The following is a 15,868-nucleotide window of genomic DNA, read 5'->3' as shown; positions in this document are numbered from 1 at the left end:
CTGGGCTACTTCCTACCCTACCTGGTCGTAGGGCTTCGTTGCTCACGGGCCGTTGGGCTCCTAGGCAGCCAGCAGTTCCAGCAGCTCCTTGGATTACTCGCTGAGCAGCAGCACCTCCAGATACTTGTTGAGCAGTAGCTCCTCCAGATATTTGCAAGACAGCTGCTCCTCGGGGTGTTATTCCAGAGACAGGGGTTGACACAGCTCAGTCCCTGGCTCAGGGCTAGCAGCAAAGTAGCAGCAGCATCCGACTCCTTCGCTGTCTCTCCCTCAACTAAGCTGCAGGCCCAGCCTTTTATAGGGCCTGTTCCTCCCCTCTGCTTCCGGTCCAAGGGGCGGGCCTGGCCTGGCTCCGCCCACCAGGAGATGGGGAGTGATTCCTCCCTGTCTGCAACAGAGGGAGGCCACTCCGCCTCGCTACAGATAGGTCTTCAGCTGTAATGAATGGCCAGCATCATCTAGAATCCAGTTTGTGGGAGGAATGTCCTTGCTTCCACAGAATCAAAAACTGATCCTATAAACTCTATTCTCTGAACACGAGAGGATTGACTCTTCTTTACTGATCAGCAATCCTAGCATGCCAAAGGTAGATTGGATCATGGCCATGCTGGACAGTACCTGGCTCTTGAATCAGCCTCTCACCAGCCAGTCATCCAGGTACAGAACACTAGAGCTCCTAATTTCCTCAGGAACACAGCCACATGCTGTGTAAAAACACACTGAGCTGCAGAGAGGCCAAATGGCAGACTGCAAACTGGTAGTGGGATCAGTTGACCATAAAACTGCGGTATTTCCTGTGGCTTTGATGTATGGCTACATGGAAATGTGCCTCCTTTAAGTTGATGGCAACCTACTAGTTGCCAGAACCCAGGGAGGGGATCATGGAAGCCAGAGTGACCATGCAAAACTTTATTTTCTTTAGATATCTGTTGAGCTCCTTCAGTTCTAGTATTGATCTGAAATCTCCTTTACTTTTTAGATTAGGAAGCAGCAAGAATAAAACCCCTTTCTTCTGTGAAAAGGAGAAACTTCTTCTATGGCTCCCAACAGAAGGGGAAATTGTACCTCCTGAAGGAGAATTCCTTCATGAGAGTGGTCTCTGAAAAGGGACAGAGAAGAGGGGCAGAAATAGACTGAAGGGTGTATTCCAATTCCACCATAATTAAAAGGCTATGAAGCCTATCATCAATATGCTGTGAAAAAGCATTGGTCCCTCAAAAGGGAGATGCTGAATGGTTCGTTGGACCTCTTGAAGAAGATGGATAGCCATGAATATCTATGCATTATAATGGCCGATGCCACGGCTCAAGTAGCAAAATCTGCAGCACCCAAAGAAGCTTGAAGAAAGGTCCTGGCCACCATCTTTCCCTCATCCACCACAGCTAGAAACTCTTGCCTGGCCTTCTCTGGCAACTTGTCCATAAATTTTAAAACATTGTCTCAGAGGGAGAAATAACCCTCCAGTAATTCTTGGGGATTAGCAATGCGGATCAAGCTTCTTTGCATCTTTTGATTTTGCAGTAAATTGCAGCAGATTGTTCACCTTCAGTACTGAGCCTGGTACCAGGAATGGCTTCTTGTGGCTCTCAACAGGAAGGATTGTGATAACTACTGTAACATGTAGAGCAGGGAGAGTGCAAAGACGATCTGGAGGCAGCTGGAACCCCACAGGGTTCCAATATGGCCAGTGGTATGGTCCGAAAACCCAATTTCTTACAGCCTAAAGTTCTCTAATGGCAGGCCAATGCGGAGCTTCCACTGGATACCAGGGGTGAAAACCCCTCAGAGAGGAGTGATGGCTAATGTGATGTGGCTGACACACATACAAGCCAACTTCTGACTCGGAACCAGATTCATTTGACCAACGAGGTGCAGCACCTTTTGGTGCCAGAGAGGACAGCATTGGAGAAATCATAGCTGACTTGCCTCTTGACATCATCACATATGAGGGTGTATTAGATTGCCCAGAGGTGCCCTCGGTACTGGGTGCTGAATGCTGGTAGTTGGCAAATCTATACAAGTGTCCATTGGTACTGGGTGAGATGTTTCATGAACTGCTGGTGAAGCTGGTACCAAGAGACTCAGTAGATTACATGCCGCAGCATACACCTCAGGCATTGATGACCCCGGTATAGTCTCTTGCTACTGAGTCAAAGATGGCAGCACTACTGAACCAGCTGGTGCCATGAAGTCGGTCTCAGTGGCCGGTATTGGCACTGGACCTCACCTGAGGGGCTATTTGCAACAGAGAGTGCCTTGGATTTGAACATACTCTACTCTTTATCTTGGCTTGTTTGCTGGACTTTGGTTCCGGAGACCTTGATTTCTTCATCGCCAAATCCTTCGATGCAGTCTCCTGGTGCCTTTTCTTTAGTACCAGAGAAGGAAATTGGTGTTGAGACTCAGCCAAGACAGGGAGCGTGCTCCTAACCAAAGCAGATGTGCTCAGTACATGGACCAAAGAGGGGGGCTCCAAGGGTGGGCCCAGGGTTGCTCCATAAAAAAGTGCTTTAGCCTAACCTCCTTGTCCTTTTTAGTTCTGGGCTTAAAAGTCCCTCCAGATTTGGCACTGTCCATGATGTGAGGTTCTCCTAGGCACTTCAGGCACCTGGAGTGCAGGTCACTGACTGATATCGGTTTCTTGCATCCATCGCAAGGCTTAAAGCTCGGGGACCAAGGCATGCCTCAGTACCAGACACCAGTACCCAAATGGCGGGAACTGAAGAGTATACTAAGTATGCCAGCAAAAGGAAACCTACTAGTAAAAGCTAAACTAAGACTAAAGTTATTAGACAAGTACCAACTATATACAATAATAAGAAAGGGAAACATTTCCAGTAGCAAGGTAGAATACTCTGTCAACAGTCATGGGTGATAAGAAACTGAGGGGGATTGGGGTCAGTTCTGCCCTTTATACAAGAACAGCGTGAGACAGCAGAAGGTGCAGGCGCCACCCTGATGGGTACTGCTAAGGGAAAAATCTCTGATGATAGTGCACTGGGCATTCACATGCCTTAAATGGAATGGAAATGTGAAATCACTTGGAGAAGCAACAAATATCATCATGCACAATCCGCTCCTATGGATAAACTAAACTATAGTCTCCCAAGAGCAATGAGTGCCTCTTTTGTTTACTATTTTCTTGCTTTCTTCCCACCACCACATAAACATCCCCCCCCAACATTAACCATGAAGCTTTTTCATTTGTATTAGCCATAAAAAACGCATTACAGAGCGTGAAATCTGGTCTCCCCCTATGAAATCTGGTCTTTTGTGTGCTTTTACGCTACACTACACAGATTTCATGGGGGAGACCAGCATTTCTCAAATTGGGGGTCCTGACCCAAAAGGGAGTTGCAGGGGGGTCAAAAGGTTATTTTAGGGGGTGTCACGATATTGCCACCCTTAAAGTGCAGAAGTAAGGGTGGCAATACCATACCATGTCATCCTTTTTCTGTGCTGCTGCTGCTGGTGGCGGCTCTGCCTTCAGAGCTGGGTTCCCGGCCAGCAGCTGCTGCTCTCCAGCTGCCCAGCTCTGACAGAACCCCCACCAGGTCGTAGCATGCTCGGATACATGACGTGGTCCAAGACGAGATCCTATGTGCAGAGATGGAGAGGACTTTCATCCTTTCCACTATTTCTACAAAGAGTTGAGGCGACTTGCAAAATGGTTTTGTCCCTTCAATGTAAAAAGCCATGGCCCACCTAACATCCAAGAAGTGTAGGCACTGCTCTTCCCTGTGCACATGCAGCTTAGGGTAAAAAACTGGGAGAAAAATCAGTCAGTTGTAGTGGAACTGGGACACCATTTTGGGGAGAAATTCTGGATGTGGGTGTAGCTGAACCTTATCTTTAAAGAAAACTGTATATGGGTCTCCGCAGTGAAGGCCAGGATCTCTGATACTCATCTGGCTGACGTGATGGCCACCAGAAATGCAACCTTCCAAGAGAGGAGTAACAGCGAACATGTTGCTAGTCGCTCGAAGGGCGGACCCATCAACTTTGATAAGACATGGATCAGGGTTAGACTGGATCTCTCATCTGAGGAAAAACTCTCCCCAGGCCTTTGAGGAAACTGCTTACCATCTCGTGAGATAAGACCAATCTCTTGTCACCTTAGTGATAATCCAGTCCAAAGTGGGATGGTGAACAATGGGGTTCAATTCTGGGAAGAGTGCAGGTGGAATCCTGTCACTTGGAATAAGTGCCCACAGGAGACACTAGCAGAGATATCACATATGCAGTTCATCACTGAGCCATCACACCTTTCTTAACCAATACACTTTCATGCTTCGACAACCACACTGTACTCTTGCCTTAGACTGTTTGATCAGAAATCCCTGATTCCCAACACTTAGTTTATAGACTAAAGACACACATGAATCAGTGTTTTGTAACCTTTATCTTAAGGTATTTTATCCATTCTGGTATCAACTAAGCTGCAAATTCTTTGGCTCCAATCCAACGAAGCACTTAAACACCTGCTTAACTTTGAAGTCACTGGATCTACTCACAACCGTAAAGGATCAGATGATGTCCTGCTTCACAGGAAAAAGGCTAACTGGATAAAGTGATCAGAAAATCAGAATAAAAAAATAGTGTGGTAACTGGATTTGTACCCAGCTATGAACAAAAATTAATGTATATAGAGAAGATTAAAAAATAGCTGGCCACATGAAAGGTGAAATAGAGACAACTGTACCACCTCCAAATGATTGTATGGTATATACACAACATAATATAGTGCGTGGAGTCTGAATAACAGTGGCTCATATTTTGGGAGGGAATGTCAGATACGCCCTCTTGTCAGACAGAAGTTATCACAGTGAAGGATGACAGTGAATAGGAAGCCTGAGTAAAAGCAGGCTTAGAGTGAAAGCGTTAATGCAATTTTAAAATCCCAGTGGATATAGCTTCCCCTTAAGCACATGCCTAATGGGATTATGTATGTGATTAAATGTTAGTCATGTGTTTTAGCATCTTGCTCAATCAAGGCCTTGAAGTGTGGCCCATAATCACCAGTTATAGGAACTGAACTTTTCTATGACATGCATACTGGGCTGGAACTAGAAAGGCAGAAGAATCTTGCACATGCAGCACACTGAGAAAAAGACTGCTATTTTATAAATATACCTCTTTCTAGTTTCATTCTGTCAAGGATTTCACTTTTGTCTGCTAAGTCAGACTTTAAGGCAGTCTCAAGTTGAACAATTTGTAATTTCAGTTGCTGTTCCTTTAACTTCCATTGCTGTTCATGGCTCACACTGAAGGCACTGCAATAAAACATGTGGCATGTGAAGAACTTTTAAAAATCAACTTCGACAAAAATAATAAAAAAAAAAGCTTTTAGTGGCACAGAGACTACTGTCATCATGTTTTAGGAATTAAGTAAACATATGCTGGTCTGCTGCTGTTGAAACCAAGGCGCCTTTCTCAGGCTGCGGTTAAAGAACATGAAAGAGTTTGTGGGATGAGCAAAGGAACTGGCCTTAATTTAGAGCTCCAAAGTCAGAAAAGTTGGCAGTGTGCAGCATTTGTGGGACTAGAAAAGGAATTCAGATGCATATTCCAGGGGAATCCACAACTCCAAACCTCAGCAACAGACAACTGACAAAACCATTCTTTCCACATACAAAACCTCTTAATGCAGAGACCTGTGATTACCCACCTGATCTCTTTTAACATCTGTGAAGTATAGAGTCTAAAGCCCTGTTGCCTGTTCAAAGAAATATTGACTATAAAGTGACAACAGTTCTCATACTGTAAAATTATTCTGATACTGATTAAGAGGCACTTACACAAAGGAGTCTTGTGTCCTATTAAAAAAAAAGTCTAGGGGACAATAATAACTATTTTTGTCGTAACACATTATTTGGTTCTATACCAAAAACCTGTAGGCAACAGGGATGGGACACAGAATTAGAATTTCTGAAACCATCACAAAAAATTATTGAGTTTGAACCAAGAGTAAACATATGAAATGATTCACAGTTAGGATAGAATATGTAAAGATAAATGCAATGTGTTTTTGTATAGTTAACAAGATGAATGCTACTTTGTGCTGTTCACATCATTATTTAACAATGCACTCATTGACTTACAAATGTTCTCCTGGGCTCCAGCCAATCATAAACCAGCTTATTCACCAAAGTGTAAATCGCAAAAAATGTTCTGCATTTTTGTGAATAATCTGAAACTGTACTTTAACTTCAATAATATATGAGCCAACTCCTCATGAATCTGATCTGAAGAAACTAATTTCAACTGGAACAGGTATGTTTTTCCATGGCTATAACCAAAAAATTCCCAAACCCACACAGTTCTGCTTTCCACACCTAAATAGAAATGGAAATTGGATGTCTCAATAAATTGGCTGTGACAGAGTAAAAGTGAATTTACATCTAATGAATCAGGATTAGAATTTGTATAAGGAATTGAAGTAAGAATTATCGTAACACGAAATCTTGACCCTACTTTTTAGCTGACTAAAATAATTCCAAGATATTAGGGAACATCTCATGTTTTCCCTGAATGCAACAAGTGAAAAGTTAAATGTTCACCATTTGTTAATTTTCAATGCTATTAACATATTCTACAAAGAAATGAATTTGAGAGGCAGTGTGGCCTAGTTATTCAGTGTTTCTCCACTACTGGTCCATGGACCAGGCCAGTCCATGGCAGCCTCCTTTCTGGTCCCTGAGATTTCCCTGACAAAGTTTAGGAAAGCAGAAAGCCAGTCCCTGGTATCAAAAAGGTTGAGAGACACTGGGTTAGTGGGCAGTCAGAACTATTTCTGTTTCTGACACTAAGCTGCTTTGTGATTCTGAATAAGTCACTTCCACCTCTCTGTGCCTCTGATTCTGCTCCCACCACTAGTCTGTCTGGTCTATTTAGATAGGAAACACTTCAGGACAGGGACTGTCTGATTCTGTGTTTGCAGTGCCTTTTACAGTGGAGTACTGATTTTGGTTAGGGCCTCTTAAGTGATACGGTAATATAAATAAGTAATAATGTGTACTTCTCCCTCCATGACTATTGTTTTGGAGAGGTTTCCTTGAATCCATGGTACCAGCAATTTTGGGAAACATGTAGACTTACATTATTCATGTTTTGACTGACTGACTAATGTGAAGAAGGGATTACTTTGACATAAATTATAACTAATTAAATCTTAAACAAAAAAAGTCATATGTCCTTAATCTTCACTTATCCAAAGAAGCAGAAGAAAAAGAAGAAATTGCAAGTTTTTGTGAGTATGCTGCTACGTAGGTTTCCATCTATATTCACTATTACTACAGCTGTTTAATTGCTACATAACAAAATACAGGTCCACATTATTTCAGTTGTCAAAAATACTATGCTCCAGTGCCCTTCATACCGGCACAAAGGTCACCAATAGTTGTTCTGCCAGTAATATCAGAATTTGGATTATTTAAATTAAGAACAAATTTAGAAGCCAGTCCTTTCCAAGCCCACATAACGCGAATGTTAATATGTATAAATTAGTCTGAATTCAGTCCATAGCTATCTTCTCCTCTAAATTTAGGGTTACATTCCATTTGAATTTATGTGGGATTTCTTTTGAAATTATTATATTCCACCACACTTGGAGCCATCTAGGTAACTATAAATGGTAAGCCACATCTGAAACCATTTCCTTTGCATGGATTGTGTGCATGACCAGATCTGCATTACAAGAGCCTATGAAAACAATCCATACCACCCTGTTATTCATGCAACTGGTTTTCTTGGATGTTGCCTAAATAATAAGACTTCACTGACAAACTCATACTTGTATAAGCAGTGTTGTGGTAGCTATGTTGGTCCCAAGATATTAGAGAGAGAAGGTGGGCAAGGTAATATCTTTTATTGGACCAACTTCTAAGTTTTCAAGTTTACAGAGAGCTCTTCTTCAGAAGCTCGAAAGCTTGTCTCTCTCACCAACAGAAGTTGGTCCACTAAAAGATATTACCTCACCACGTTGCCTCTCTAAAACTCATACTTGCTCTCTGTAAAGTCTTGAGGCCAAAGCCTGCACTCCTGGCTTCAGCAAAACTCCCACTGACTTCAAAGGATGTTTCTGTGAATAAGGCATAGGTAAGGAATGCAGAGTTTGACCCTGTTATTTTCTAGCTCCTACATCATGATATCAACCCTTTGGCATCTGTGGTCACTGGTATGTCCACTGCTAGCAACAACAGTAAATATAGGGGCAATCCATATGTGTAACCACATTGGAACTACAGAACCAAAGGTATAGCACAACCAGTTTGCTTCCAGTTTATTTGCACTGGAAATTTACCTGTCTTCACTGGCTTTTTCTCTACAATATAATCTTTTATATTTGAAGGGACAGTGGAATGAATTGGATAAATGAAGTTATGGATGAACAGAGGGGTTATCTGAGGGAGGGAGGAATAACCATGTGGCAGTTAACCGGGGGTTTCAGTTTACTGGGATCTGGCTAAGTAAAGTTTTAATTTATCAGTTTATTTTAAAGATCTGTTCTTTTTAGTTGCCCCACTTAATCTTGAAAGGCAAGAGATAACTTCAAAACAAGATTACAAGCTGTTGCTTTACCAAAAGTTATTTCTTTGCATTATTGAACAGGAGGAATTATGGCGTAATAAGAAATATTAATTCACCATTTAAAAGCCAAAGGAATCCACAACATCAAACCTCAGCAACAGACAACTGACAAAACCATTCTTTCTATATATAAAGCTTCTTCACATAGAGAGCTGTCATTACCCACTTAGTCTTAAAACAATCCTTAAAAGCAACTGCTTCTCAGCTTTCACCTATTTACATTTTTTGTTTATTTCTTAGCATGAAGGTAACAAATATAACAACTCAGCAAATAATATCAGATGTTATTGTATTTACTTCCCAGAGGTCCTCTAAGAGTTGCCAAGTTGACAAACTGCAAAATACAAGTTCAAAAATCATTTATTTATTTTTGGGGGGGTGTGGAGGGAGGGAAGAGAAAAAGACTTCTAGCATTCTGGCTACCTCCCCAGGAAACTAATTAACTTTACAATATGTCCCTTATTATTTTAATTGTTCTACCTGGACAGAAAAGGTCATGTTCTCCTTCTATTAGAAGAAAGACTGTTGCCTTCAATACATGAAAAGTTTATTTCTACATCACTTTTTTCTCATTAAACTTTTGCAAATTGACTAATTATTTCAATTTTCTATTCTGCATTAGAGACTGAGTTGCACCTTATCAACCTTCATGTTCAGAAGATTTAGCATTTTAATGTTTTATTTATGTGATTTTAAACACTGCTGACAGGATTTACACAGGCTATTATCTCCAAGAGCCTTCACATAAGCTTCAAGTAGAACCAGCACAAAGGAAACAATTGCTATTAAAATAAACATAATTAGAAAATGTCACCAAAACTGTCACAAACATTAGCCTCACTTCACCTCTGCTGCAGGGATGGGAGAAGTAAATCAAGAAATTATTATCCAAGAAAATAAATTTAATCTGCAGAATCCTACGTCCAGAGATACATGGATTCCTTATCATTCAAAAAGCAGCCACTTACACTGTTTCTAATGTAAATTCACACCTACTCCTGAACATCTTGCTTGATGGTCAAAATTATGCAACCTATACTACTGACTGTTCCTTTAACGGATTTTTTTTACATGAGTTTAATACCGGAAGAGCACTGGATTGACAGTCCTAGAGGCTCAAGCCCTTTCTTTGTCAACAAAATAGATGCAACACAGGCATGGCAGCATAAGTTTCTATGTACACTTATGGATAAGAGAATCCCTAGGAACTGGAGTGAGAAATAGTTAAGCGTGTGTGTTATTTATATATATATATATATATATATATATATAATATATATATATATATATATATATATAAATGAGAAAAGAGGAGCTAGGAAACAAGAAAAAGAGTCAAGTGACATTAAAAAAATCATTTATAATTTACCTGTTATATAGTTTATCATAATTTTCCTTTAAAAGATCCCTCTCCTTTTCTAGGTCATTAATTCTATCCTGCAGCTAAAATGAAGAAGAAAACTACATGTAATGCACAGCACAGGAGAAAATAAAAACAAGTTATAAAGGTGATTAGCAAAGATCTGTAGAAACTGTCAAACGTGTTTTTAATTTTTTAATTCAGCATTGTGTGTAATAGTCTCTTAGAAGCATAAAAATAATATTTTTCTTCCACCAGTATATCTCTACTTGGACAACAATTACTTTTTTCATGTTTATGGAGATGAAATTAACAAGTCTGGTCTGTGTTTAATAACAGCATCTAATTACATTGTGGTTTATGTCAAAAAGATTTGTTTTTGGCACTAACAATTGTGATGATCTTAGTACTGTTCTAGGAATGGTGTTAGCTAGTTAGTGGCTTCTGTTTAGTTAATTTTGTTTTGAACCAGCCAAACAAAAACAGATATTATAAACTGCTTGCTTTCAAAATGTTTATTGAAGGGAGATAAGAATTTTAAAGCCACTAAACATTTAAAAAAAATAAGAACTTTCCCAAGTATATTATAACTATTTAGAGGTTAAACTCATTATATGGGATGAGTTTCTTTAAGCTTAAGCTTTGTCAATGTAACAATAAATTCACAATGAGCCAACCTTTAGGCATGACTAAATGTAGCAAGATATACAATGGAAGAACCTGAACTATGATCCTGCAAACCCCTTCTCCTGCACATAGTCAATGGACCTACTAAGGGAATAAGGAATGGACTGAAGGATCTGGCCCTAAGCCTGGATCAGTGGTGACTGTGGCACTTCTATTCTTCTGGCAAGAGGAGCTCAGGAACAGAAAAAGTGATTGATTTGAACTTCCAGGTGGAAAGGACAGTCATCTGTTATGTGAAAACATCATTTAAAAAGATTTTAGGTAGATGTTCAAACTTGCTGTAATTCAAAAATGTGGTGCTAAGAAATCTCAGTAAAAATTAATCAAGAAAATATGTACTATGGCTGTTTTTTGGAACAAGTATTTCTAAATACTAATGCTTACCTGAATACTCCTCTAACTTTAAGCACGTCTCACAAGCATAGGAAATATTTTGAAATGTACAATATCTCAGATACATGTAACAGAACTCACTATATTAAAATAAACAAATTTTCACCAATAAATGAAGGCAGCCCAATGTCACCATGAAAGTTCAAATGTATGCAGAAAAACAGAGGTCAAATATGTAGACGGTCTATTAAAACAAGCAGCAAGTGTAGATATAATTTCTAGACATATGGAGTCAAAAGTTAAATCTATACTATACTTTCTCTTAACCAAAAAGAGAAGGGGCAGTGATTTGCAGAGCAACATTTAGATAATCTTTTTAATTGAAAGTATAATTCTCTCACTAAATATTTCCAGAATTAGATTTGAATGTAGATCAATGCCTGAGCCATATGGAATCTCACCTCTTCTATCCTTTGTTTTGAAAAAGTCATCGACTGTAATTCTTTCTCAAGATGGAGGCACTTTAAACGCTGTTCTTTAAGCTGCAGACTGAGTTCATTCCCGTTTGCCATTAAAGCATCATGGCTGGCCTTAAGGTTCCTTTGATTCTATAAAAAGGAATGGAGAAGAAAAAAAGAAAAAGTTAAGCTTCCAATAACAACACAATGATGAAATAATTCCTGAGTTATAAATATGTATATATTCAAATGGTAGCTGATCTTGCAAACCAGCACATAATACACATTTTCAACTCAGCCAACAGGAGGCACTCTTGAACTAAGTTTGACCCTGACCCCCTGTAGAAACTGAAAGATCAGTGTCAGCACACGTGGCCAACAGAAAGGTGGTGTTTTTTCCTCTCCTCAGCATTAACATCTTACAGTTAGTTGTGATGAGAAGGACCAAAACTACATCTGTTAAAGCAACTAAAACATTTTGCTGTGGTTACGGTGGTTAGATGTGCTGACCAAAAACACTGCAATAACAAGCAAAAGTTAAGGCTGACCACAGCTATGCTAATCGCAGAACCTGACAGCTCTGCTAACCCATAGTTTTAGATATTCATTTGATTTATATTCACAATTCACTCAGATACATTTCCTTGGAAATGATAATTTAATGAAAGGCTTACAATTTCTTTTAAAATTTAACCTACATTGTTGGATTAAATGTAGATACTTTAACCATCCTTAATATTAGTGTAAGATGCTGGTAGAACCCCATTTCCAGAATATTACTGATGATTATACCCCTCATATTTCACAGTGTTTTAGTAACACCGATTCATTATAAAGAATTTCACTGTAAATCACATTCAGACAAATATGGCTGTTAGGCTGTTTTGTTTCTGGCCAGTCTGCTATTTAACATTCTCTAAACCCAACATGTAATTATATAAATATAGGAGTCTTTTATGGATGGTTTTGGATGGGGGAAGTTAGTTTTCATGTTTTCCACAATTCTATGTCATGTAATATTTTCAGGAGTTTAAGACAGAAACTGATAGAGAATTCTGTGCAATTTTGTTCAGTCTTTTCTGAGGAGTCTACGTGCAGAATAACTACTCTCAAAAATGACTTAAGAAAAAAAAAAGTCATCCACTTGATCTTTCACCGCCCATTTATCCATAAAATAACCCTTATGTAAAACAGCAAATGTGGCAGATGCTCTCATACCAGAGAAATCGCAGAACAAATTAAGTATATTATCCATAGTCCTCATCACTTATTTGCAGCCTTTGATTCCTTTCTTAAGACAGTTATATAACTGCACCTGTATTCCTTCTCTACAGTCCAGCGAGGGCACCCACTTTAGGCTTCCAGCGCCACAGCCACTGCCTTTCTTGGGGGGAGGCACAGGTCTCTCCACCTTCTGATCAGGGGATTTCCAGGAAGAACAGCTCCCTAACCATACTTTGGCTTCACTAGAAACAGGCAGACAGGCCTGCTTTGCTTTCTCCTCAGAGATGGCAGACAGTGTAATTATCAACACTTAGAAATTACCACAGTACTTTCTAAGCATGTACGTTTATTCTTAAGGTAAGAGCATTACAGAGAAAACATACTAAAAACAATCATACAATCTACACCCATGGTAATAAGCTTACCAAAGATCACCAACAAGGATTCTTGGTTGGTGATTAGTGTATCAAACCCCACAAGTTTTTTTCCTGTGATTACAAGTTCATCACAGCTTCAGCTCAGAACAAACCTGCTCATGTATCTGAGCCCCCTCCTATCTTCAGTTTAGGTCTTTGAAGTGACCATGAATAGATAATTGGACAGACAATAGGTTTCTGTCCAAGGTGCGGCTTCAAAAGAATGGATCCCGGGGTGGGTCATTTGCATTCCCCCTCCTCCCAAGTATTTCCTAGAAATCCCCCTACTTTGCGTAGCACATTGTTTCAAAGAGTCCTTTCAAGCGCATAACACATCCTTGGGTTTACATTAAATAATTTAACACAATAACAAATAAGTATTTGCATTTTTAATATGATGAACTCCTAAAATTAATTCCAAAAGGTTAAACTAGGCTATTGCAGGATATTGTCATATCTGTCACACTCCCTTGCCTTCTTCCCCATCTTATATCTCTGTACATTATTTCTTACCTTCTTTAAAGAGAAAAAAACCTGACAAAATATGTTGAGAACTCTCTGTCCCACCTTCTTTCCACTCATTTCCCTTCTTCTCAAACTCCTCTCCTTTTCCGCAATCATCAGCCTTGATGTCCTCCATTTCTAATCTCTTCCCTTCCAACTTCCTTACTTACATTACCCTTCTACTCAACCCCTCCCTTGCCCTACTTCTCAACCTCTCATTATCCTATGGTTTTTCCCTCTCTCAAAATATAAATGCCCTCAACTCTCCTATCCTCAGTAAATATATAAATACATAAAATTCTTCAATATTACCTGCATTTCCATATACCACCCCATCTTTCTCCTTCTCTTCATCTCTCAAATCACTGAACATACAGTCTACAATCAATGTATCGATTTTCTCTTGTCCTAGTCTGTCTCAGATCCCTTCTAATCTGGCTTCCGACCTTTTTAAACTTTACTGAAACTTCATGCACTACAATTTCTAATAACCAACTTCCAGACAACCTAGGGCCTCTACGGCTATCCTCATCTTCCACAATCTCTCAGCTCTTTTTGATACATACTGTCAATCCTGCTCTTGATATCTGGGGTGAAAACCTGGTTCCATTAAAGTCCATGGGAGTTTTGCTATTGACTTCAACGAGGTCAGGATTTCACTCTTTATCTTCACTGGTCTTTCAAGATACAGTCTTCTTCTGACTCTCCCTCTACAACTCTGTCCATTCTTTCAGCATCTCTTATAGTGGGTTCTCCTCCTCTCCTCCCCTACTCTCTGTGGCAGTTCCCTAGGGCTTTGCCCTTGGCCCTTTTCTATTCTCATTTTATACCCTGTCTCAAGCTGGTAACTGGGTTGGTGATTTCTAGTTTTTTGGATTTCACTGGTGTCTGGCACTTTATCCTTTGGGTAACATGCCTGCACATAAAAAGATAAAGGGCTTGATTTTGACTGCACTTACACTGGTGTAAATCAGGAGTAACTTCATTGAGATTAATGGTGCTACACTGAGGTAAAAGTACCCCAGAGAATCAGGCCGCAGAATCAAATTGGATCTCACTTATACCTGTGCAATCAATAGTTGCCCTGGGGTAAGTGAGAGCAGAATTAATTCCTTAGAATTAAAACTGGAAACGACATAAAATAATAATTTAGCAAGTTTCGCTCTACGGTTCATGAAATCAAGAATATCAGTTTTAGAATCAAAACCTCTTTATTTTTTTAATATTTGTATAAGGGATAGTAAATAAATAATCAGAAGAGAGTTTCTGGGCCCCTCAGTATTTCTAAGCAGACTGCATGATTCGTTCATCCAGATGGCCCACACAAGGACGACTGTCACTATATTAAAACACTTTCTCTATGCGTGTATGATAACGTGGACATATTTCAGGCCATTAGCTAGAGTAGGATCATCAGCTTTTATCATCCCCTGGTTGCACAGTAAATGTGCTGGTCCAGATTAAAAGGGAAAATGGGTAGATAGTATTTGCATTTCAACTGGTGGAAATTGAAAGTACATATTAATTAATTTCAATATTTATGAAAACAAATATACTTCTGAAAAACACATCACTACTGAACGTTGCTACACTATCAATGTGTGCTGGTTTGCTATTCACATTAGAAATTCTGTGCTGTTTTCTATGATTAGTTACATTTCATAATTATTACGAAAATTGTGTGTGTCTTATTCATTTTTTTCAGGATGATAACTTTATCTCAGGGTTTTCTGGCTGTAGCAAATACTTTGCTTTATTCTTTAAGTTTAAAGACACCCACACAAACTCATGATGGAGTTATAGCCTTCTACTTCAGTTGCTTGTTATTTATTCTGTATTTACCGATCCCTTATTCTGCACTGTTAATGCTGCAACTGTCCATCAAAGATTTCTTTGGCTTGAAGTTTTAAAAATGTGTCACTCTTATTTCAGTAAGTTTTCTGGCTTAGAAACTTATTGTTTGTTGGATCACTATTTCAGTTTGCAACTGTGAAGGAAGTTTGCACATGCATAAAACAGAAAATCTATTGCTTATAAGAATTTGAAAGAAAGGTTTAACTTCAAAAAAGGCCAAAGTATTTGCATAATATTTCACTTACTATGACACCCCTGTCAGATGTGAGAAACAACAGCCCCAAACTATACCCCTTAAAAACAACAAATATATCTGGTACTGCTGCACTTTAAGGAGGGGGACCCCCTCTAGGCGCACAGGTTCATTGCCTGAAGGGTCCAAACAGCACAGAGGGGAAATGGTTAGCTGCCTCACTGCCATTGTCCCACTTCTACCTGGACCA

General features: G+C 39.5%; 1 protein-coding gene across 15 annotated transcripts in view; it reads right to left on the bottom strand.

Annotated features, from left to right (window-relative positions):
• The window catches only part of RPGRIP1L (RPGRIP1 like), a 138,859-nt gene that overhangs the window by 86,888 nt on the left and 36,103 nt on the right, over positions 1–15,868 (bottom strand). For 11 of the 15 annotated variants that reach the window (XR_005222324.2, XM_043526400.1, XM_043526401.1 and 8 more), the window contains 3 exons: positions 11,431–11,577; positions 9,959–10,032; positions 5,134–5,273 (listed from right to left, as the gene is read on the bottom strand). Coding sequence is in view for 11 of the 15 variants with exons in the window: in XM_043526400.1 (XP_043382335.1) it covers positions 5,134–5,273; positions 9,959–10,032; positions 11,431–11,577 (361 nt within the window). In the remaining 4 variants the exon portion in view is untranslated. Of the gene's footprint in view, positions 1–5,133; positions 5,274–9,958; positions 10,033–10,650; positions 10,863–11,430; positions 11,578–15,868 lie in introns of those variants that run through there. The other 4 variants (XR_005222325.2, XR_005222326.2, XM_037878281.2 and 1 more) reach the window with 4 other exon arrangements.

This window comes from Chelonia mydas, chromosome 12, assembly GCF_015237465.2.
Source record: "Chelonia mydas isolate rCheMyd1 chromosome 12, rCheMyd1.pri.v2, whole genome shotgun sequence".
Classification (NCBI taxonomy): domain Eukaryota; kingdom Metazoa; phylum Chordata; order Testudines; family Cheloniidae; genus Chelonia; species Chelonia mydas.
This window is presented reverse-complemented; position numbering and strand designations above follow the sequence as displayed.